We start from the raw sequence: 25,766 nt of genomic DNA on the forward strand, positions 1-25,766 counted from the left end.
ACATATATTCTCTATCTCTCTTTTTTTTTTAAAGATTTTATTTATTTGACAGACAGAGATCACAAGTAGGCAGAGAAGCAGGCAAAGAGATAGGAGGAAGCAGACTCCCTGCTAAGCAGAGAGCCTGATGCGGGGCTTGATCCCAGGACCCTGGGATCATGACCTGAGCTGAAGGCAGAGGCTTTAACCCATTGAGCCACCCAGGCTCCCCTATTTTCTATCACTTAATTCTTAGCATATGGTACAAATATATATGATAGCCCCCACCTTAATTGTCTCTACTTGGCTTTATGACTTTTTAAGCTAATTATATTTTATATATCATATTTAATTCTATTTTTAAAAAGATTTTATTTATTTATTAGAGAGACAGAGAGAGAGTGTGCAAGCAGGGGGAACAGCAGGCAGAGGGAGAAGCAGGCTCCCCACTGAGCAAGGGGCCTGATGTATGACTCAATCCCAGGCCCCAGGATCATGACCTGAGCCAAAGACAGATATCTAAATGACTGAGCCATGCAGGCATCCCTATCATATTTCATTCTAAATAAAGGGCTAATGCTAATTTATTCCTTCATTTGATTAAGGACCTTCCATGTGTCAGTTTCCATTGCAAGGGCCTGTAGATACAATAGGAGATTAAAAAAAAAAAAATCCAGCAAAAATCACTCTTCTCATAGAGCTTGCATTCTACTGGGAACCAAAGCTAGGTAAATGATTAAAATATGTAGCATGTTAAATAGTGGTAAGTTCTAAGGAGAGAAATAAAGTGGGAAAGGGGATATGGAATTTTAGGACTGAGTTGAAATAAAAGGCCCAGGAAGACTTTATTGAACTTGTGACTTTTGAATAAAGATCTGAAGGCATGATTGAGTAGGCCAAGTGGCTATCTGGGAAGAGTGTTCCAGGCAGAGGGAATAACATGGATAAAGTCCCTGAGTAAAAAGTATGCTAGTGTGTCAAAGTGTAGTAAGGACACCAGTGTGACTGGGCCACAAAAAATGGTGTTGGAGGGAGTGAGGGAAGAAATAGGAGATAAGCTGAGAGAAGTTAGAAGACAGAGTGAGATGATGATGGGTCTTCTAGATCATAGAATTGAATTTGGCTTTTCAACATTGTCATAAATATACTGTTACTTTAAGAGTTCTTGTTTGTGCTTGCAAAATATTGATTACAAAAATACTTGGTATTTTAGAATAGAAAAACAGAAAGAACCCTTTAAGATTGTTTTGTAAGTGATTCCCGTTCACTACAACAAGGGTAGAATTTCAGAAAACAATGTGAAAAGTAGTTTTTGCACTATGTTTTACATGTCATTTTAATTTAAATGAACATCTTGATTCAATTAAATCTAATACTGTGTAACTTTTTCTTTGGCATCATGAGAATCACTGTGAGGTTACTGAGCCTTAGGCAGTAATAGTCCTATTTATAATTGTTTGGCAGTCAACTAAGTGTTCAAAAATTTGTTGTTGTTGTTGTTGTATTTTATAAATACTGTTAAGAATGTGGTTCTTCCAGTGGTGGCCCTAGAGCCAGGGAGTTTACTTTTATACATGTAGGGTTTGCAGAATGTGATCTCTTCTAGTGGTTTTCTTCACTGGGTGTTTGTTCAGGAGTAAATTAAATGGCTGTTTAAATATGTTTTAGAAATTTTTTTACTATTTATTAAAAGATTTTATTTATTTATTTGAGAGAGAAAAAAAACAAAAAACAGGGCACAGGCAGAGGGAGAGGAGCACAGAGAAGGAGAAGTAGACTCCCCGCTGAGCAGGGAGCTGAAGTGGGGCAAGGTCTCAGGACCCTGGATAATGACCTGAGCCGAAGGCAGATCCTTAACTAACTGAGCTACCCAGGTGCCCCTGTTTTAGAAATTTTAAAAGCAACATAAAACATGAAAATAACCTGCCTTCTCACTAAGAGCCAGGAAAAAAAAAAAATTGAGAGAGACAAGTTGTAAAGTACATTTCTAAAAAAATTCCTTTTCAAAAAATGTTTTTTCCAAAACTTGAACTTGAATGTCATATTAAATAAAATGCTGGGCGCCTGGGTGGCTCAGTGGGTTAAGTGCCTGCCTTCAGCCTAGGTCATGATCCACGAGTCCTGGGATCAAGCTATAGCATCAGGTGGGGAGTCTGCTTCTCCCTCTCTCTCTGCCTCCTCCTCCATGCTCATGCTCTGTCTCTCTCTCTTTCCATTAAATAAATAAAATCTTTTTTAAAAAAAATACTGAATATATACATATATGAACATCAGTACATTTGTTTTATTTTCAGAGAATAATATTGATAAAAAGATCACATTAAATTGAAAGTAAGCATTATTTTTTAAAAAAGGAACCTCCCAAAGCCACACATAAACATCACAAAGAAAAAAATTGAGAAATATTTATTTAATATTAATAATTATACCTGAGCATGTATTAAATTAAAAACATTCAGATAAAGTAAATTACTAAAACATAAGGAATACTAAATCAGACATGCAAAAGAATGCTAAATTGAATAAAGAAAATCAAGTTTTAAAAAATGCTTTACAAAGTCACTTAGGAATTTACTCAAAAAAAAAAAAAAGTTATCTATACATATTGTAATTCTTCCCACACAGTTATTTTTGTAGAACTCAGAATATAACCATAATGTATCTTAAACCTCAGAAGGAAGGTTTGTAAATGATTCAGTTGAATCTCCAGAAGTCATTATAACCTGTCTTTGACCCTGTATATCTTCCTTTCACTATTTTACTGAGATACAGGAGAATCTAGGTCAGTGGTAATAGATGGCATTTAATATCATTCTAAATATTTCACACATCTGGGGCAACTAGGTGGCTCAGTTGTTAAGTGTCTGCCTTCAGCTCAGGTCATGATCCTGGCGTCTTAGGATCGAGTCCCACATTGGGCTCCTTGCTCAGTAGGGAGCCTGCTTCTCCCTCTCCCACTCCCCCTGCTTGTGTTCTCTCTGGTGTGTGAAAAAAAAATTTCACACATCTGAATATTATTTTCAGGAAAATCTTAGAAAATTTACATTAATCATCATCATCAATAACAATACCTTATATATTAGAAGGCATTATACTTTTCAAATTTACTTACATTTTCAATTTCCTGTTGAAATTCCATTCATTGAGATTTCCAAAGGAAACAAAAAACAAAAAAAATAATAAATTCTGCACTTTTCCATTCATTGAGATTTCCAAAGGAAACAAACAAAAAACAACAAAATAATAAATTCTGCACTTGATCTTAGCCAAAAGGCCGAGAAGCAATAAAAAATAATAAATTCTAAAAAAACCCCCCAAACAACATAAAGCCTATGGAGGTGAGGAAAAGAGAAGAAAGAAAGAAAGAGAAAAGAGAGAAAAAAATTTGATGAACAAGGAAGTAAAAAGGTATTAGATGTAGGCAGGAAAACATATAAACATAAGCACTATACTAACCTTAAATAGGATTCAACTAATTTAATTTCTCTAGAAAAATAGCTATCTTCTGTCTACTGCTTCTTCTTGTTTATGCTTTGTCACCTTGAATTATACTTTAATTCCTCAAAGTCTAAGCATGAAAACTGATTAAGAAAAACATGTGAAAACGTGAAACTGATTAAGAGGTATATTAACTTTCTAAGATGCTTAAGACAATACAAATTTACTATTTTATAATTCTGTAGTTCCAAAGTCCAACATAGGTATTTTGGGGTGAAAATCAAGCTGTCACCAGGGATGTATTCATTTTGGAAACTCTAGGGAAGAATTTCTATTTGCCTTTAACAGTTTCCAGAATCCACTCACACACCTTGGTTCATGGCTCCTTTCTTTCATCTTTAAAACAAGTGACATTGCATCTCTCTGACCCAACTTCTTTTGTCAAATTTCTCTGATTCTCTCTCTCTTGTTTTTTTTTAAGATTTCATTTATTCGTCAGAGAGAGAGAGCACACCCACAAGCAGGCAGAGGCCGAGAGAGAAGCAGGCTCCCTGCCGAGCAAGGAGCCCAATGTGGGACCTGATCCCAGAATCCTGGGATCATGACCTGAGCCGAAGACAGCGGCTTAACCAACTGAGCCACCCAGGCATCCCTGATTCTCTTTTTCTTATGTCTCCTCATTCACTTTTTTTTTTTTTAAGATTTTTTTTATTTATTTATTTGACAGAGAGAGATCACAAGTAGGCAGAGGGGCAGGCAGAGAGAGAGAGGAGGAAGCAGGCTCCCTGCTGAGCAGAGAGCCCGATGCGGGACTCGATCCCAGGACCCTGAGATCATGACCTGAGCCGAAGGCAGCGGCTTAACCCACTGAGCCACCCAGGCACCCCTCCTCATCCACTTTTAAGAATCCTTATGATTACATTGGGCTAACCTGGACACTAGGCTAATCTCCTGTTTGAAGGAGCTATTAATTTAATCCTGTGGGCAAAGTCCCTTTTGCCACATAAAGTATCATATTCATAGGTTCTGGAGATTGGGATGTAAAATCCTGGGAAAGGGGGTGCTAGTCTGCTTACCACAAAAGATTATATTTAAAGTCCCATTCTCTGACCACTACCTCCTGTCTCTCTGCTGCATCCCCCACATCCTCTGATTCTACAATCCTTATGGGATCTTCACTTCATTGAGTCTACACTTCTTCACTGTCTCCCATTTCCTCAAACTCCCCTTTTCCCTTCTTATCAAAATAAATTCCATGCGTTATCATCACAGTCCCTCTTTACGCACATCCCCTACTCCCTTGCCCATCTCTCGTCCTACTTACTTGGTGAAAACCCAGCTCTGATGGCTCCAGGTCTCCCCCAATCTGTCTTTGTCTGTGTGTAGCTGAACAAGACTGGAGGAAAACATAGCCTCGCTGACCAGCAAGTCAAGTCCATACCACAAATTTGACATGAGCTCTTGAGTCTGCCTGGTACCCACATGGGATTTTTCTGGTCCATTCTCTTTCCCACTTTCCTAGAAGACCCTCTCATGCCTTCTCCTGTCTTCTCAAACCTCATACATTTACTTCTTCATCCTCATTCTTTTTTTTTTTCTTTTAAAAATTTTATTTATTTATTTGAGAGCGAAAGAGAGAGAGAAAGCATGAGTGGTGGGGCAGAAGGAGAGAACAAGCAGACTCCCTGTTGAGCAGGGAGCCTGACACAGGGCTCAATCCCAGGACCTTGAGATCATGATCTGAGCTGAAGGCAGATGCTTAACTGTGTGAACCACCCAAGCGCCCCTCTCCATACTCATTCTTGGCACATGACTTAACTGTTTACTGAGAAATTCAAGACAAGCAGAAGAGAGCCGTGCAGATTCCCACATATCTCTCTACAGGGAAGCGTCTGTCCTCACACTGTACCTTCTTCCAAATGGATCTTTGGAGTTAATCCAGGACATCATGATCTTGCATGTGGAAATCAATCTTTATTTCTAATAACTCTTAACTGAAGTCTAGTCATTTTCTTCAACTGTGAATGTAGGTAGTAAACCACAGTAGCAGGGCCTATGCTTTTGTCATGAGACAGTTTTTGTATCTACTTCAGAATATTGTACACATATGTATCACTTTTTAAAAATTATGGTAGTTATGGGGCACCTAGGTGGCCAGTCGTTAAGCATCTGCCTTCTGCTCAGGTCATGATCCCAGGGTCCTGGGATCAAGCCCTGTGTCGCGCTCCCTGCTCAGCAGAAAGCCTGCTTCTCCCTCTTCCTCTGCTCCTGCTTGTGTTCCCTCTCTTGCTGTCTCTCTCTCTGTCAAATAAATAAATAAAATCTTTTAAAACTAAAATAAAAAATTTATGTGTTTATTAAGTACAATACTAGATATTATTTATAGCATTAATGTAGAAACACATTAAAATATCACAGATTTGATTTTTTTAAAGATTTTATTTATTTATTTGACAGACAGAGATCACAAGTAGGTAGAGAAACAGGAGGAAGCAGGCTCCCTGCTGAGCAGAGAGCCCGATTCTAGGCTCCATCCCAGGACCCTGGGATCATGACCTGAGCCAAAGACAGAGGCTTTAACCCCCTGAGCCACCAGGCACCCACAGATTTGATTTGATAAATGATTTTATAATGGTGTTTCAAAATAATTGATTTTCTTTGTACTCCTTTGTAGCTTATGAATTTGAAAACAATACTGAGGGGATGCCTGGTTGGCTCAGTTGGTAGAGCATGCCACTCTGGATCTCAGGGTTATGTGCTCAAGCCTCACATTGGGAATGGAACACACATAAAATAAAAAAACTAAGGGGCGCCTGGGTGGCTCAGTGGGTTAAAGCCTCTGCTTTCAGCTCAGGTCATGATCCCAGGGTCCTGGGATGGAGCCCCCCATCGGGCTCTCTGCTCAGCGGGGAACCTGCTTCCCTTCCTCTCTCTCTCTCTCTGCCTTCTTGTGATCTCTGTCTGCCAAATAAATAAAATCCTTAAAAAAAATATTAAAAGTTAAATTAAATTAAATATAAAATAAATAAAACATAACATGAGTAGTAGTCATAGGTTTCAACTGTTAAAGGATACATGGCATAAAAGAGGGACTATGGGAAGGACCACCCATGCTGCTATCTAAAGCCAGTCCCTCCATTTGTGCACTAGAACCACTCTCCTTTGATCCAAGATGACAGACGTCCTCCTCTTACCCCTCTAGATCTATGCTCTGACTTCCTGCTTTGGACCACAGAGCTAATCTCTGTGAACAGCACTAGCCAGGCTTCCTCATATTCTGATTTCTCTTTGGGTTCAGATAGTAGGAAGCACTAGCAGGACATTAACGTATAGGAGGAGGGAGAAACTGGGGTATTTGCCTGTGATCCCTTCCCAGAGACTTGGGTTGGCAGAACCGTATTTCAGCTTCGGTTGGGCAACCCTTTCTTATCAAGGAAGTTCTCATTCTGGATTCATATATAACTGCCCTGATTTTTCTCTTCCAGAGTATCCTCCTTCTGTGATGAGCATTTAATGATTCACCATTCTTTGACGGCTTTCTATAAAGTCAGCTCACATCTCTGTGATAATCTCTTCAGTTTCCCTCTTTTGACTGTGTCATCTCCTTCCTGCCAGGACCCTGACTACTGTCCGGACTCAGAAAAATGGCCCCAGCATCTCTCATTTCTCTAAGTTCATTCCCATCAAGAAAGTCTTTCAACCCAGTTTTCCCAATGGCTCCATTTCATTGGTTGCCAGACTCACTGTCTCCCGTGATCTCCTCTACTTCACTCTATAGGAACACTCTGGTGGGCCTTTGCCTCCACCCCCCAAAGACTGCTCCTTAAGGTCACCAACCATCTTCCTGTTGCTGAAGCCAGTGGTTTTTCTTAGCACTCATCTTTGTAGATCTGCTGGCAGCATTTAACAGTTGATCACATTCTCCTCCTTGATAGGTTTTCCATTAGGCTTCTGGGACCCCAAGGGATATTCCTTCTAATTTATCCTTTGCTCCTTCTCAGTCTTCTCTGCTAATCTTCCTCTCCCAGGTCTCAGTTCTTAGCCTTTTTTTTTTTTAATCTATACTCATTCCATTAGTAATTTTATTTATTTATTTGTTTATTTATTTATTTATTTTTGATTTGACAGACTGATCACAAGTAGGCAGAGAGGCAGGCAGAGAGAGAGAGAGAGAAGCAGGCTCCCCGCGAGCAGAGAGCCCGATTCAGGGCTCGATCCCAGCACTCTGGGATCATGACTTGAGCTGAAGGCAGGGGCTCCAACCCATTGAGCCACCTAGGTGCCCCTCCATTAGTAATTTAATAAAGAAGTCTCTATTTCTAACACATAGTGTACTAATTTATCATGTTTTACTATTGTTTCTCTCCTTCCCCAGAACATAAACTCCCCAAGCCTGGGGATTTTTGTTCATTTGGTTCTTGAGTGTTTCCTAAGTGTCCAGAACAGTGCCAGGCACAAACTTTTTTTTTTTTAATTTAATTGGATAGTAACCATTACCCCTCATATAAAAGGTAGCAACTATGACTTCTTCCTTCTATGAAAGCAAAGCCATAAAACAATAAGGAAAAAAAAGTTAATGAATAAACATATCATGTTGTCATGGGACTATTCATTCTAAATGTAAAGAGAGGGGACTGAAGCAAGATCAGTAGGTATGACTGTAAATAAAATTTAGCTTTTAATAAAAATTATAAAAATCAAACTTCACATAAAATTGTAACATATATATGACAGACATGAAATTACATATCTGATTTATACTGATTTCTTGTAAGTCAATAAAAGATGATATAAGTAAAAAAATGGGTGAAAGACATGAAAAAATAATTCACAAAAGAAATAAAACTGATCTAAAATATATAAACCGACCATTAATCTCACTAGAAATTCAAACCATAATGACATGTTGCTTTTGCCCATAAAAGAGAAAATTCTATTTTTTAAAAGCTGTACATTTATTTTATTATTATTATTTTTTAAAGATTTTATTTATTTATTTGACAGACAGAGATCACAGGTAGGCAGAGAGGCAGGCAGAGAGAGAAGGGGAAGCAGGCATCTTGCTGAGCAGAGAGCCCGATGCAGGGCTCGATTCCAGGACCCTGAGATCATGACCTGAGCCGAAGACAAAGGCTTTAACCCACTGAGCCACCCAGGTGCCCCTATTTTATTATTTTTTAAAGTAAATTCCGCCTCCCCGCAACGTGGTGCTTGAACTCATGATGTCAAGATGAAGGTTGCATGTTCTACTGACTGTGCCAGCCAGGGGCCCTAAGAAAATTCTATTTTAATTAATATCTGAGCCAGTAATTCTACTTCAAGGACCCTATCCCAAATAATTAGAGAGCTGTACAAATATGTATATTCAAGGACATTTATTGCAGCAATATTTTTGAAAGCAACTTTAAATTCCCACAGTAGAGACAGGCTTAAATAAAGTATGGAAGAATTATACCATGGAATATTTTACAGCTGTTCAAAATTATGTTTTTGCAGAATACTTAATGATCCAGAAAATGCTTAAGCCATAAAATTCAAAGTTAAAAAAACTCATATAAAACTGTACATGGAGCCGGATTCCAAAATTTCAAGTACAAATACATATAGATACATATATACATATACCACAAATTGAAAAATAACTAAAGGAAAAATATGTAAGTGTTAATGTTTGTTGTTATTTTCATGCAGTGGGATTATGAGAGATTTTTTCTATATTTTCCAATTTTCCCAAAATTATCAGGGATTGCCTTTCACATTTAGAAAATAAATAAATGCTATTAATAATAATATTAAAGTGAGATCAGAGGGGTTCCAAAAGATACAAATGTAAACAGTGAGTGTCCTTTTTTGTTGTTTTATAAATGGCTAAATCTTCCAGCTAAGATGTTTTTATTTCCGGTAGAAGTAGTACTTGTGTTTTTTCCTTGACTGGATTTGGATAGCGGATCCACTGCAACATACTTGATTTGGAAACCTCCTGCAGTCACTGAAGCATCACTGAGAAACTTCAAGGTCATGACATTTCCTGGGGAGGAGGGGGAGTGCAAAAGACCAAAGATGTTACTCTGCTTTGATTTGGCTGGCAGTCTAGAGACTCATCATTCTTAGAAGAGAATATAAAAATTCATGAACCAGGGACACGTGGGTGGACCAGTAGGTTAAGCGACTGCCTTCAGCTCAGGTCATGATCCCAGGGTCCTGGGATGGAGCCCGGCATGGAGCTCCCTGCTTGGCGGGATCCTGCTTCTCCCTCTCTCCCTCCCCTGCTTGTGTTCCCTCTCTGGCTGTATCACTCTCTGTCAAATAAATAAAATCTTAAAAAAAAAAAATCTCCAGTGAAATGTTGAATAGTACAAGAAAAGAAAATCAGAAACAATCATCTTTAGGATGTTAAATATTGGTACACAATAAATTATGGTACATTCATATAGGGACCTAGTAGGCAGTCGTTAAAACGAATTTGAGGGGGGCCTGGGTGGCTCAGTGGGTTGAGCCTCTGCCTTCGGCTCGGGTCATGGTCTCAAAGTCCTGGGATTGGGCCCGCATTGGGCTCTCTGTTCAGCAGGAAGCTTGCTTCCTCCTCTCTGCCTACTTGTTCTTTCTCTCTCTCTCTGTCAAATAAATAAATGAAATTTTAAAAAAACAAATTTGAATGATCTACATACTGTATGCTGCCTTGGAAATATGTCCATGATATCTGTGTATACCATGTTTATAAAATACAGGGAAACACCTGAATCATCCAATGCCTTTCTTGGGTGGGCAGAGATGGGGAGAGTGGTGATATTCTTCCTTTATATACCATTTATTAAAGTGGTACAGTTTCTGGGTAGTTTTTAGTTCATTCATTTTCTGATCTTGTTTTTTAATATAAATATCCTGGGGTGAGTAAGCACATATTTAAGACGAAAACTAGACCAAAATGTTAACAGCATTATACTTGACTGGTTAAAATTATACTTCAAATGTATTTTAAATCTTTTTCTATTCCTTGATATCAATTTCCTCCTCTTGCTTTTTTGCTAAATCTTTGGCTGTTTTGTTTAATTGTGTTCTGTTCTGTGTGTTGATTTGTTTCTCTTTGAATAATAAATGGTGTGGGGTTTTTTTTCTTGCAGTAGTGTTAAAAAAAAAACAACACTGTTTCGATTATGCTAGCAGTTAAGTTTTTTTCTGTTTTAGACAAAACAAAGAAATGTGAAGCTTCAGGCTTTGATTCTCTGTTTCTTTCTTTCTTTTTTTTAAAAATAGGATTCTAATCTCCTAACTCCTATGGATGGCTCCTATGTACTTTTAACTTTCTGTTAACGTAAAATACGTTCTCAAGAAAAGAATGAGATAAACAGTTTAATGGGCTGCCCTTACCAGGGAGATTGTAACAGAGAATGAATGAATAATTTTTAAGCACTAATCATTCCAGGATTGAATAAGAAGTTTTATTTCTTGTAATATTGACGCATAAATGAGAATTTCATGAGAATTTCGGGCCTTCAGGCTAGGGTGTGGGAGTAATTTAGCTAGTCTTATCTGAGCTCAGGACTACTCAGAAATTACAGTTGTGTTATTTTGTTGTTTTTAGTTGCAGAAACACTGTGATAACTTTATGACTTGGAGGAAAAAAAGAGCAAGTCAGAATGCCAACTACTCGTGCTAGGGATGGAAATAAGAAGAAATCAACAAAAACATCTAGGAAAGTGAAGGTTCTTAGCCAGAAAATAGCAGTATGGGGCAATGGCAGAGGCATTTCTTCTGGATATACATATATACTACTACAAACTCATTGCTTGAGGTACATTGCATGTGACAAAGTCACAAAAGTAATTGGCAGGAATTAAAAAGATTTGGAACACTTTGCCAACCCTAGCTAGCCTTTTGAGATTTACTATGCATAATTAGCATATTAAAAGCTCTCTGACATCTTCCAATAAAGAGACCTGTTTAACATAGTTTAAACCAATGTTTCCCCAGTTCCCTTGACCTTAATGTTCTTTTCTCCTGCAACACCTATTAAAAATGTTTCATAGAACGGCTCTTCACAACACTGTAGGGAATGCTGTCCAAAGATAAAAATGCAGTTAAGTGTGATGTAACATTTTTTCAGTGACAGAAGATATTTTTAACAATGTTAATACTTCTGAAAATACCTCTCAATCCTTTATTGATAAAAAAAACTTTGGTCTTTTATTTCCACATTTTATGGATGTCATAACCCATAGCAAAATTCAGGGATTTGCAGACTCAAGACCATCTCAAACTGCATTCCTTCACCTGATGAGTCTACGCATTTTTGGTATAAGGGGTTGGCATTAAGTTCTAAGTATGAACACTACATTTTGCAAACTGGTAAGCTACATCTCACCCAATGGTTCTCTTAACTTTAAAAAGTTAATAGTAATGACTACTGGGTTCTTCACTTTCAGTGACACTACGGAAAAACAAATCATAGTCCTACGTCTCAATTTAGAGCCATTACCTGTGCTAACGATGTCTTCTGGAAGTTCATCTCCACAGTATCTGAAAGGAAATTTTCAAAAAAGAGAAGTTACACAGAAGAATATTACACGGCTATTAAGTGGCTCTGACCTGTAATTAAAGTGCTTTATTTTTCCTAAGTAATGTCTCGTTTTCCTATTATTTAAAACTTTTTATTTTTTTAAAAGATTTTATTTATTTATTTGACAGACAGAGATCACAAGTAGGCAGACAGGCAGGCAGAGAGAGAGGAGGAAGCAGGCTCCCCGCTGGGCAGAGAGCCTGATGTGGGACTTGATTCCAGGACCCTGGGATCATGACCTGAGCCGAAGGCAGAGACTTTAACCCACTGAGCCACCCAGGTGCCCAAAACTTTTTATTTTTTTTTTTAACTTGAATTTGTAAGGGAGAAGAAGGATTAAAACAAAGTTTGTTGTTTCAAATAACCTGAGAATATAAACGAGATTCTGAAAAAAGGACATGTGACATTTCTACTGTGTGTACTTGCAAAATTATTTGTATAGTAGAAAATATTAATCTCTCTGGAAAATTTTAAATTTGATTCCGATTAATCCTATAAAGTTTCTTCATGGTTAAAGAGGAATATGTGTATGGCTGATGGTATTACTAATTCGAATTCTAGAGTAGACTGATTTGAATGTGGAAAATTATGTTGGACCTTACAAGAGGGAGGGACTGGTTTTTATCTGAATCGACTTGAAAGGAACTTCCTTGTACATTACATAAAAGGGAAGAATTTATCACATAATCTGATAAGTGACAAATTAGTCTATGGAAAACCTTTTAAAAAAACAGTATATGATTTTATCTAGGGCTGTAATTGATTTGTGAAGCTAGGTTTAGAATGAAAATATCATCTTGAGTCTCAAGGTAGGATGTTCGTTCTTTCAACAAATGTTTTGCTCTTAATTTCTCCAACCCTGCTTCATCTATAGCAGTAATCTGTCAGCCAAAAAGCAGAATAAAACAAAACAAAACAAATTTCCCTCCAAAAGTTGTTACTCCTGTATGCAAGAAATGTGTATCTTTTTCTTGGTGTTTAAGTTACGCATTTCAAAGTCACAACAAACTAAAAATTTTTAATTATTTTAATAATTATTTTAGTTTTTAATTATTTTAATAATTAAATTATTTTAATTTGTCATTTTAAATTATTTTAATAATTTTAATCCTTACCATTTTCTTTTATTAAATTACTGTCATGGATAATGGAAAATTGATAACTGATAGTCTGTTGATACTGGATAGTCTCAGATACACATTATTAAGTGGGGGGCTAAAAAAATAAAACACATAATTAATATGCTTTGATTTGTAATATTTTGTGAGACATTCAAAGTTTAAATTATATTGAAGATTCAGAATGGCAACACAGAATGTTGTGTCCCAGGATGTTGAAAACCCAAGGGAAAAATATTGAGGAAAGGAGCACTTGTTTTTTATGTCAAAGAAAGCTATTTTAAAGAAGAGTTCCACTGTATGATTAGGTAGATTTTGTGAGAGAAGGGGCTATACTTTGCTTATTCGTTCCTTCCTTCCTTTTTTTTTTTTTTTTAGATTTTATTTATTTATTTGACAGAGAGAGATATCACAAGTAAGCAGAGAGGCAGACAGAGAGAGAGGGGGAAGCAGGTTCCCCGCTGAGCAGACAGCCTGGTGTGGTGATCTCAGGACCACGAGATCATGACCTGAGCTGAAGGCAGAGGCTTTAACCCACTGAGCCACCCAGGCGCCCCAGCCCTGAAGTCTTTTAAATAGACTATTTAATGCTTACAACTTAATAGTAATCAAAAGGCAGCTGTCACTATTTTAATTACAAGAACACTAATTACAAGAACATGCAGCAGCTGACTGGCTTCACATACTAAGAAAAATCTTTGCTAAAAAAGGATATGGTGTTGCCAGGGAGTAAAAATACTAGAGAATCAATAACTGTGGGGAACATTGAAGAAAATTAAAGAAACATCAAACAAGATATTGAAGGTATTTTTTACTCTTTATATGGGGAAACACGTACCTTCCAACAAAACCATGGACATCATCATAACTGTCATATATTTCAACATAGTCAGCCAAGCAAGCTGGATCATCTTCAAGGTCAAAGTCCAAAAAGCTCAGGTGAATACGTTGACCATACTTGAGTCTAATGTGCCAGTAACAGATTTGGTTATCATCGTACTCATTTGGGAAGCCTGGAGATTTAAAAATTCGCTTTGGATCTGTAAAAACACCACCACACTCCTTTGCTAAAATGGATAAAACAAACAAACAAACAAAAAACAAAAAAGGAAAGAAAGAAAGCATTAGATAAAATATTATCCGTATTTTAAACTGATATGCACTTCTTAGTGCTTTTAATAAAATATTAAATACACATACTTACAGCTAAAGAATAAATGAATATTTTCATTATTCATTGGTAAATTCTTTCAAATGAATATACACTGAATTTGTATGAAATGACAGGAAAAGTGACAAGAAAAAAATTGCAATTTAAATAATTGTGTTCTTGTACTTTTTTTGTATTTTATCTTTTCAGCTTAGAATGCACAAGCCTCAGGGCTCGGGGAGCGTGCAAATCTTGATCTTGGGGTTGTGGGTTCAAGCCCCATGTTGGCTGTAGAGATTACTTAAAAATAAAATCTTTTTTTTTAAAGAATGTATAAGTCTCAGATGTATATGTTCATGTATTTTGATGAATATGTATACGCCATTATCAACAGCTCAATCAAGATGGCTGTGATTTTGTCCTGTGGTATCAATACTGTGTCTTCAAGGACTTTTTAGAATAATGAGTCCAATAAATTCTGTATGGAAAATCATTATAGAATTTCAGAGTCACAAGAGACCTTGAAAGTCACTCTAATCCAGTTAGAAGGAATAATTTATTATCATTTTATACTCCTTTCACTGGTTTTAAACTAACACCTTAATCCTAATATTTGAGGATTTGACAGAGGTATTCATGTTTGTTTTTTCAAGTCATTTGTTATTTTACAGATTTCTGCCATGCCTTATAGCCTGGGATGAGAACAATCAAACAACCTCTGCCGAACCCATGATTTTACTGGGTGACCCGGAATGAAAGGTATGGAAAACCCCCGGTTAATTTTGATTTTGGATCAAATAAGTATCTACCATCTGGAAACTCAAAATAATGTGAATAGTGGTGGTGACTGTGGGTAGCATTCCAAGACATTTTTCAATCAGAGGCTTTTTCCAAGAATATTATCCTTTGAAAAAGATCCTTTAAAAAAAAAGTGTTAGAATTCTTAATATCATAGAAGGTAAGGAAGCTTATCTCCCCCAGGGCCAAACAGGATCTTAGGGAAAGTGACAAAAGAAGGTCAAGGAATCTAGTCTGATCTCTGTACCTCTCAATACTTCAGTTTCTTCCCTGGTAAATTAAATATAACCATGCCTCTCCTATTACCTACTTCACAACATTATTCTAAGGATAGTAACATGGAAGATAACTTCAGGGTGTTATGTAAAATGTAAGCTGTTCTCAGGGCGCCTGGATGGCTAAGTGGGTTGAGCCGCTGCCTTCGGCTCGGGTCGTGATCTCAGGGTCCTGGGATCGAGTCCCGTGTTGGGCTCTCTGCTCGGCGGGGAGCCTGCTTCCTCCTCTCTCTCTGCCTGCCTCTCTGCCTACTTGTGATCTCTCTCTGTCAAATAAATAAATAAAATCTTAAAAATAAATAAATAAAATAAGCTGTTCTTATTGTCTTATTCAATATTACGTGGCAGTTTGTATGTGTACATAGCATGTGCAATGCCAGTTTTGGGAGTGATTTGCTCTGTCCTATGCCATCCTATCTTTGTTGTCTATACCATTAGATTAGGAAACAGTTCAAATATTGACCAATTTGATTGTCTATTTAGCTATTCAGCTCTGTATTTTATTGAGCAATTGATAGCCATTGGTTTATTTTTATGATACCATTATGATTTCTTCATTACAATTATTTTTCATTGAACTGTTCCTCCGCCAGTACTAGTTCAGGTGGTCCCCAGTCCCCTTCAGGTTCACCACATCCTAAAAAATCAGCATGTCACTGAATCCAAAAGTAAGCTGAGACCAGAGTAAGAAGAAGTCTCCCAGGATTTTGTACAAATATTCCCAGAGTAAAAAGGATTCTGCCTGGATGAGAGACAAAAGGAATTTATAAAAATTTGTAAGTTAAGGTGGCATCCTTATAAAAAGGCAAGGAAATACTGTAAGAACCTTTCTATTAGCACTTCTTTATTTGCCCTAGAGATAAATTTCCCCTATGGAAATGATTGAATAGATGCTCAGAGATCCTAAACCTTATCAAGCAAAAGAAGAATCAGAGAACATACTTGGAAATAGAAGTGTCTCTTTAGAGTCAAAAGAAAGTTGCTTGTGTAAATATACCAATGAAAAAGGAAGGAAGAGGGAAGAAAAGAAGATATACGAACTATTAACAATAACTAAATATAGAATTAAATATAACACAAGGTTTAAGTATGTGAAAATGATTTGAAAATTATAGCCCTATATAAATGCACTATACATATTTATTCATATTTTGTTTTAAGTGGGAATACATGATGGCTCTGGGAAAAATTCTTTTCTATGTAGAATACACATTATTTTGAGATAAAGCTTAGTTAAAAACATGAGAAACTATTCTCTAATGATTAATATCATTGAATAATAAATTCTATAGTAACATGCTAGAACTTCACTATAATTCACTGTATCTTCACTATAGGAACTTTCTTATAAGGCAGATTGGAACAGGACAACACCTGAGGATGCTTGTGATCATAAACATTAGGCAGACTTGGGAACATATTATAATTCTTCATAGTATCATGCTGGAGGAAATGCAGCCAAAAAAGAACAATCTATTTTTTCTCCAAAAACATGAACAAAAAAATAGCTCTTTATAGTAGTTATGTTGAATTAATTTTCTCTTTAAAGTTTTCCTAGCTACAATCAATCATGGGAAAATATGAATAAAAATATACTATATAAAAATAACTAACTAGTATATCCAGCATGTAATTGTGAAAACCACAGAGTGAGAGTTGCTCAGTTTGGAAGTTTAAGAATTTATGCACAGGAATATCAGGGGAAGAGTTTATTTTGTCTCTTTCTTCCCCCATTCTATCGAAGGGGAAATTTTGAACAGTTAACATTTGGTAGTATCACTTTGTTGTTTTAGCTAATTAACTGTGACAAGTTTATAACCCACTTCTTTTTTTTTTTTTTTTTCGTCTTTGTGGTCGGGAATAGAAAAAGATGTGGCATAGAAAAAACCTGAATTTGAGATCCTGCCTATTGGTTGTTTGATTTTGGCAAGTTATTAAGCTCTTCGACTTTCAATGTTCTGATTTCTATAATGGGTATAACAATAGCTTCTTGCAGAATCATCGTGAATACGGACAGCGTGGAAGAGGAGCAGCAGGCAGGGTCTGGCCCAGCGTAACGACTCCGGGAATGGTTGTTGTTATTAAGAATTATCATCACCAGGGCACCTGGGAGGCTCAGTGGGTTAAAGCCTCTGCCTTCAGCTCAGGTCATGATCTCAGGGTCCTGGGATCGAGCCCTACATCAGGCTCTCTGCTCAGCGGGGATCCTGCTTCCTCCTTGTTCTCTCTGCCTGCCTCTCTGCCTACTTGTAATCTATGTCTGTCAAATAAATAAATAAAATCTTTAATAAAAAAAAAAAGAATTCTCATCACCAAGTTGGTTTATCTCTGGGAGAGGAGCCATTTATATTTACTAACCTCTTAGTAACATCTAACTGTTTTTGGCAAAGTATAAGATTATTATTTGTAACAAACCTTGTGGGTTGTAGCAATAGGCATCCCATCTTTCACTCCTATTAAGACGGATTCCGTAATCAATAATCCCAGTTTTTCCAAATCCACAGTTGGGCCCTGGTTTCACAATGGGGTATCCAACTCTGCCCTTGGCCATCCACCCAGCAGCACAGACATGAAATCCTGCAAGAGAAGGAAAGGACTATGGGCTAACTGGTAAACCCCCTCAGCTGAGTGAGGGTCATCTTAACAAAGGTAGCCCCTTCTCAACTGCCCAAAGCCAGGTAAGTACAAGGAGAGAAACTATTTTCTTTCTCTTCTTTTCATTTTTTTGAAAAACATTTTTCTTAAAAAAATAAAGTTTGAAAACATATAAAATGTAACATCCAACTTTTGCTAGAAAATGACGTCCTACTTGAATAAAAAAGAGGCAGATGGACTGGAAATCATACCATGAATATGAAAAATCCAAGTTCACAGCTGGCTTCTTTTCACAAATGACCTATCAAGTGCCATGAAATAATTTCTGAAATTACCATTGATCCTGGAAAACAATTTTTTTTCAAATGATAATTTAAGTAGTTTCTATTTCAGGATCAATTAAAATTTGCTAATATTTTAAGAAATTTGAATAAGGATAAACATATTCATAAATTTTGAACAAAGCCTCAGCCCTGTGTTCCTTGCCCAACTTCAGAGCCTGTCTAAGTATTTCCCATTGCCGTCCAAGAGCGGTTTTACTGAAGGTCCAGGACAGCCAATAATGGCCCTGGTCTTTGTACGCATGGTTTCAGGTACTGTGTCATGCACAGACCTGTGGGTCTAGACTGAACAATATGCTGGGCAGAATTTAGGGATTTTTAGAGAATGGTTTTATTTTTATCCTGAGTAATATTTAATAGTAACATAAGCTTTGCTACTGTCTTTTTTTTTTTTTTTTTTTTTTAAATCAACAAAGGGGTTTCTTCAATGGAGAGAGTTCTGAATGGGGGTGGCTTTGGATTCTCCTGTAAAACCACCATGAGAGATGGTCATGGTGCTTTTTTTTTTTTTTTTAAAGAAGGCTCTAGCACAGGCGCCTGGGTGGCTCAGTGGTTAAAGCCTCTGCCTTCGGCTCAGGTCATGATCTCAGGGTCCTGGGATCAAGACCTGCATCCGACTGTCTGCTCAGCAGGGAGCCTGCTTCCTCCTCTCTCTGCCTGCCTCTCTGCCTACTTGTGGTCTCTGCCTACTGTCTGTCAAATAAATAAAATCTTAAAAAAAAAAAAAAAAAAAGAAGGCACTAGCACTAGTTAATCACTTTGTTTGCACCAGGTCTCCTGACATGATCTCAGTTTCTTTTTCCTACCATCTTACAAGCTGCTTATTTTCCTTTTGATCCTAAAGTATGAATGCATTCTCCCACTTAACTTAAAGAAATTGAGAAACAGGGGTACCTGGGTGGCACCGTTGGTTAAGTGTTTGACTCTTGGTTTCAGTTGGAGTTGTGATCTCAGGGTTGTGAGATGGTGACCTGCCTGGGTCTCTGTGCTCAGAGTGGAGTCTTCTTGGAATACTCTCTCGCCCTCTCCCTCTCTCTCCATCTTCTGCCCCTCCCCCACCTCCCCGTGCACTCGAGCATGTGCACATTCTTTCTCTCTCTCTCAAATAAATAAATAAATCTTTAAAAAGACATATTTTGGGGAAAAAAAGCCACTAAATTCAGTATTTCTTCTATGAAGAAAATTTCTTTATAAAACTCAACATAATAACATTTAACAGCTAAAAAAACCCATACTCAGAAGTTAAGAAAAGATAGAACAGTATGAAAAATGAATAGAAGTGGCATTAAAATTAATGAGGAATTGAAATGATGTTGAGATAGCGATGTCTTTGCTTTTTTACTTCTATTATATTAGCTCACAGTGGGTTGTGACCCCAAATAAGTTGCTAGCACTAAGACCTTTCCACTGGCTCTAGGCAGAGAAGATGGAGAAGCCAGAGCCTAGACGCGTCATAGGGGCTTAAAGAAACATTGGAAGGATTGAGAGAGAAATCTTATGAAGGGGTTATAGAAAGGGTAGAGGGGTTTTTTCCCCCCAAAGGTGAAAAAGAAGAAAAATCATTGTCAAATTAGTTACCAATTTTTCTGGCTGCCTCCACTTGCTTGTAGGTGGCGAGTCGGCCGCCTTCATATTCGCACACCGCCTTGGCTTCTGCGTAGGTGAGCTTGTACTTGCCAGCCCGCGCTTCTCTGTGGTACACACCTGCTGCTTGTTCTGTGAATTCACATAATGTTGTAAGTATGCTGTGATCCAGTCTTGTGGAACAAGGGAAATTTTGTGGCCTCATCTAGAAGATTGCATCAGCTATTGTTCCTGCCAAAGAGTTTCCCGGGTCAGTGGCCTCGGGTGGCTAGGTTTTCATTGTTAGAAAGCTTTGAAAAAAAATATGAATGAAGGGAATTTTAGGGGAATTTTAGGGGACATAGGAGAAACTTGAGGCTAAATTATGTGTCCTGAACTGATGGCCTGAAATAAACCTGTAAGGCAACTTTGTATTTCCACACTATCAAAAGGTGACAAAGTTTCGACTTTTTTGGGCTTTCTTTTAAACCAAATAAAAACTTGGAAAGGTAAACAATGCGGGGAGGGAGCGGAAGTGAAGGCAAAAGAAACCAATGAAAATTGATCCATTATGTAGGCTCACAATGATGGAGAAAAATAATCCAAAATATCCATTTGAGGGAAATGACTAATGCACTGTGATTGAGAATTCAGTAAACAAATCAAAAACTGAGGAAAGGTTTAAAGAATCCAAAGAAAATAGAGACTGCGTTAAGGGGGGGGAAAGATTCAAACACAGCAGAGAAGAAATTGGGTACACCGAACTACCAGCATGTTGTTCCCAGCATATTTTAGGGAGTAAGTCATAAGCAAATTGTCTTCCAGTAGATCACTGTTTAAATTGTTTTGAGTTTGGAGTGCATTTTGCCATAGAAACAATGTGATAATTTTTCCAGGACAATAATCATAACATTAGCTCTCATCGTTCTGTGTAGACCTTCAGATTATGGTCAAGTCTTTGTACCCTAACCTGTACAATCAGCTACCATTAAGATCATTTCCAATGAGACCACATATTCCTTGGCATTCAGCAAGACATGAGTCCAGTAGTAGTGCTTGCTCTCCTCCCCAGGCTAAAGCTGACACCCCCACAGTTCAATAGGAGATGCTGCTTGACACCTGCCCTGTTTCTCTGGACTGCAAGGGATCCTGTTCTTACACGTTGTATGGTAACATCCCATCACTTATGCACTGAAGACCTTAGTCAATCTGATGCTCATAGGTCAGGGAACACAAGGAACATCAACGTTATCTTCCTGTTTGAAAGTCTCCTACTGCCCAAGAGTCCTTCATATTGGTAAAACCTCATTAACTCAAGTTCTGCTGCTTTCCAATTTGGTTATTTTGAGAACATACCATGAGGTCTGCTAAGCGCTGTGGGTCAAGTCCACTTCCCAGGGCAACTTGGACACTAGTGAGCAATAGAAGTACTTTTATTTTGCAGTATAAGAGTACTAAAGCTTTGGGGCGCCTGGGTGGCTCAGTGGGTTAAAGCCTCTGCCTTCGGCTCAGGTCATAATCTCAGGGTCCTGGGATCGAGTCCCGCATGGGGCTCTCTGCTCAGCAGGGAGCCTGCTTCCTCCTCTCTCTCTGCCTGCCTCTCTGCCTACTTGTGATCTCTCTCTGTCAAATAAATAAAATCTTAAAAAAAAAAAAAAGAGTACTAAAGCTTTTAGTAGAGAAGGGAGACATGTTGAATTTACTTATGGATCATATTAGAGATTAACAAAAATGTTTAAAATTGTACCTATTCCCTGACAATACAGACTACAAGATCTTTATTAGTAGGAATTATTTTAATGTGCGCAAATGTTTCTCAAACTAAGATTTCCTTGTCTTTTACTCCCTAATCAAAATCTGACATTCATAGGGAAAAAATTAATTAACAGAGCAGTTTTTGAAAAATAATTTTAAGTTTTCCTCCCAGTAATTTTTCTTAAATTTTTGTAACTAGAACTCGTCTAGCCATGAGATGGTTGGTAACTTAAATGGTAGAAAAGTCTATGCTATCATTTTAAATTCATTAAATAATGTTAATATTCTACATTTTTCCTGAAAGAGTGACAAACTTCCTATTATTTTGCCTTATGAGTGGTTAAGAACTCCGGTACCTATTTGACAATTTTAAGCACACATTTGTTTGAAAGCATTGCTCAATTCAGAATTTCAAATTACGAAGATGGTCCTTTGTACCTAATTTTAAAAGTTTTACCTTTCAGAAGGAATAATAATTTATTATTATTTTTAGAGTCCCTAGTCATTCATTAAAACTGAGTATTTCACCACTACTTTTTTTTCTATTAGCATGGGCTACAGTAGCATGTGGGCTCCACTCTCTCCTCCTGGTTCTTCACTGGATGAGTTGTATAACCTTGTACCAATTACTGCCTACACCTCAGTGTCTTCTTCTATCAGACGGAAATAATGTTGGCTATTCTGGGAATAAAGAAATCATTAAAACCCAAAAGCATAACTTCTGGATCCTAGTAGGAGCTCATGGTAGTGTTACTTGTCCTTCTTTTTTAGATTCAATACAATGGCTGAAAACAATCGCTTATCTGTGCAGTTTTGATTTTCATCATCTATGTAAATTAGTTAATGTGTCTTATCTTTATATTACAAAAATTACTATTTGAGGAATAGTAATTACTATTGGGGTCTGGAACTGGAACTGGAAGACACCAGAGTTAAAAATGAAACTTAGAGGTCCCATACTTTGACCTTCTCATTTTACTACTAGTGGAACGGAGACCAAGTTTGAAGCGCCTTGTTCGCGATAGCTGCTGACAGATTCCTGCCTTCCTATCCGGCTCTCTTCCTTCTCTAAATAGTATTTAATACCATATTGACCTAACCAACTGTAAACAATTTGTGTTAGGCTGAGTGGTCAATAATTTGTCCCAGATTGAAGCAATGTGCAATTACCCCGAGCCTTAGATTCGCAGCATACTATTAACATTTGGGTGTGCTTCTCTTTACCTCCAGGACAGAACTTCTATTGTCCATGTTCACATTTTTGTAATATACAGCATCACTTAAAAAAAACAACAACAACAGTGCCAAATGGCTTGATCATTAGTTTGACAGTGTTTCAAGGTTTATGTATGTGGATTTAAGTCTTTAGCTTTATGGCAGTTTTTTCCATTTCTAACAAAAGTGTGTATATTTTCTAAGGTTGCTAATGTGCAAGGAAAATAAACAAAGAGCCTTGTTCACTCCTCGAGAAAGTCCCAGACCCCGTTTTGGCCAAATGGATTGCCCTCTTCCGCATGAAACTAGTTCACTGGCTCAAGCTGAAAAAAGAGGGGGCAAGGCTGTGTGCATTGCAAATCAAGCTTTTTAATGAAATCCGCATGGCTGCAGTTATTACCAGAGAGAAACACACTGAAAGGGAAAATATTCCACAACCATGTGCTGCTTACCAAGCATTAGAAAAAGACGTAGGTTAATTTTGCTCTCTCTGTATTTCTTTATTTTATGTAAGAATCTGTCAGTTTTCTTCTTGAGTAATTAAACATTTTTTCACTATCAAACACAGTCATGAACATAAAGCAATATTAATTTGTGTCATGAGAAAACATTGTTTAGAGTACTATAAAGGGTATTTTGGGTTTTCTCTATTTGGTCTTTTTTGGTCTATTGTTTATATTCACGTTAAACACATGTCATTCTTTACATTTAACAAAAGAAAACAGTAAAAGAAACTTTCCTGTTCTAACAAAAGGGGTAGAAAAGTATTTATATGGATAGCTCTCAAACAAAAGGAGTCAAAGTGGTGAGACTCCACTCAGAAATACAAGGTTTTCTCATTTATTTTGTATTATAAGCTGGCTTTGCATCAAACTAGTCAAAAGATGTTTGGAAAAAGCAAGATATACATTAGAGGTCAGAGTACACAGGCAAATGATTATAAAATCATTGTATATTCCAACTTACCTTTTACATTTCTGTTATAATTACCTCCTACAAAATCTGAATGCAAACTCATTGAAACAAAAACAAAATATGGTGTTTTTATTTTGCCAAACCTTCGCTACCAAATACCATCGCATCTGCTTTGAAAATACATTTTCTCATATGGAATATAAATATTAACTTCCATTTTCTAGTGACTAGTTCGCTTTATTAAAAAAAAAGCTATTTTTTTTTAATTTTAGAAGGCAAGAACAGTTTTTTTTAAAGACACATGCATTCCAATAGCTGTTTTTCTTCAACATTTTCTTTGAAAATATCAGCCTTAAAACAGAACAAAAAACTTTCTTGCTTCAATTCACTTCTCCATCAATTCAAAGAAGTAACATCCCCAAAAAGCAGCTCATGAGTGAAGTTTCTTACCAAGCCATATGGAGTTATGAAAAACTCCATTCTTGAATCCCCATCCGTGAACTTCTTCCCACAGCAGGACAAATAAGTAAGTTAAGATGATCATATCTCAGCTGCAGAGACGTAATAGCCTATTAAGGCTGCTCAGGGTAAGTTCTCAGAGCAGAGGCTGAAATGTGACTGAAACATCTGGTTTCCACATCTTTTAAATGGTTTTTTTGGACTGTGAGGTCAGCAAGTATTCTCCAATGGCATTTTTCACTGTAGAGTTACACAATTAACTCAGTGTCTGAAGCAAATCCTCTGACTCATTTGCATTGGCAACCCAAACTAAGGTTATAGAACCATCATCTACATTTTAAAATTCATCTACTCAGAAAGTGGCTTATTAATTCTGTCTGTCACAGACATTTCTCTATTAGGAAGTTTTTGTAACTTGGTGTAGATTCAGCAATGATTAAAACAAAAATAAAAAACTTCAGTAGGGGTTTTAAGAGAAATCCCGAGTGTCTTATTTGCGGGAAGTCAATTATGGAGTGTGGGGTTTAGGCTTAAACACTAATCTTGAACTTGATGCTGGTAATGTTACTGTAATTTTCCCCCAAACATTGCCAAGCTTGTATAGAAAATTTAAAGCAAAGGCGTGCGTAGTTTGGCGAACTCTAAACTGTATCCAGTGATGTAGGATATCTTTGCCTTCTGTCTGTGTTTGGCCTGGGGTTGGATCTGTTGCAGTCCTTGGTTTATTGTGGTCAGCAGGTAAATACATCAGCTTCCAGAAAAAGAGCTCCATTTCAGAGCTTTAGGACATTCCAGCAGCTTTGGGGTACCACAAATTCTTGAAGTTGGAGGAGAAAGATGGATGGGTAGCTAGTCAGAGTTGATAAGGATATGGCCCTAGGTTTCTCCAAACCACTCTAACTTTGAAGATGATCAAAACAAAAGGTAATCATTATTAGTAGTGAAGTCACCATACCTTAAAATAGCCCAGGCTTTCCACTCTTTTTGTGTAGGGTCCCTGGGTCTTAGTGATAGCCCCCTTGCTCTGATGCCAGTGGCATTTCCTGTTGACAGCCATCTTGGGCAACGTTTGCCTCTCTTTCTTAGACACCATTCTTTGCTCTTTAGTTTTTCTACTCTTGCTGCCAAATTGCTTTCTATTTGCTCTCATATTCATTTCTCTCATGCTTTCTCAGTCCCTCCAGTGATATTGGAATCCTTTGAAAATGCCAACTTTCTGGACTCACCCCATCTGAAGTTAGCCTAGAATCCCCAAAGCATCTTGACACTGGACACTGAAGGCTTGTTCTCATCTCTTCTGGAAAGAGCAATTGTGGGGATATAGTCTATGGGTACAAAATTCCCTGGATGCTCATTGAGGTATGCATGAAATTATTAGGGTTCAAAATCTCTATTTTGGCCCCACAGCAACAGAGAAATAAGGGAATTGTATCCGCTCACTGACAGGGTTAGAGAGCATTAGTTTGGTGCAAAAGAGGACATAGTCTAGACCACGTGGGTGTGACTGTGTAGAACACAGATGTGGTCAGAGAGAAACAGGGTGAATAGATAGTTGGAAGGAGCAAACCATGATATTGCTCTGGAAAGTAGAATTATATGAGTATTTTA

The 25,766-nt window shown here is 37.4% G+C and overlaps 1 protein-coding gene and 1 long non-coding RNA gene across 2 annotated transcripts in view; both read right to left on the reverse strand.

The window, feature by feature from the left end:
* Positions 1 to 25,766, reverse strand: part of LOC309843934 — a 1,014,078-nt gene that overhangs the window by 821,050 nt on the left and 167,262 nt on the right. The gene's annotated exons all lie outside the window — the stretch shown is intronic.
* On the reverse strand, positions 8,778 to 24,347 carry TNFAIP6 (TNF alpha induced protein 6). The gene is made up of 6 exons (XM_082689951.1): positions 24,150 to 24,347; positions 19,830 to 19,967; positions 17,731 to 17,892; positions 13,931 to 14,159; positions 11,894 to 11,934; positions 8,778 to 9,445 (listed from the first exon to the last, which is right to left on the reverse strand). The coding sequence occupies exons 1-6, from the start codon at positions 24,241 to 24,243 to the stop codon at positions 9,276 to 9,278; spliced, it is 834 nt and encodes a 277-aa protein (XP_082546077.1). The 5' UTR covers positions 24,244 to 24,347; the 3' UTR covers positions 8,778 to 9,275.

This window comes from Mustela nivalis, assembly GCF_964662115.1.
Source record: "Mustela nivalis genome assembly, chromosome: 11".
In the NCBI taxonomy this organism is placed as follows: domain Eukaryota; kingdom Metazoa; phylum Chordata; class Mammalia; order Carnivora; family Mustelidae; genus Mustela; species Mustela nivalis.

Coding starts and splice junctions, on each gene's coding strand:
- TNFAIP6 (XM_082689951.1), bottom strand. CDS start 24,243: ATGATCATCTTAACTTACTTATTTGTCCTGCTGTGGGAAGAAGTTCAC. Junction 19,968..24,149: donor TCATAACTCCATATGGCTTG/GTAAGAAACTTC, acceptor GTGAATTCACAG/AACAAGCAGCAGGTGTGTAC. Junction 11,935..13,930: donor GTCCATGGTTTTGTTGGAAG/GTACGTGTTTCC, acceptor ATTTCCTTTCAG/ATACTGTGGAGATGAACTTC.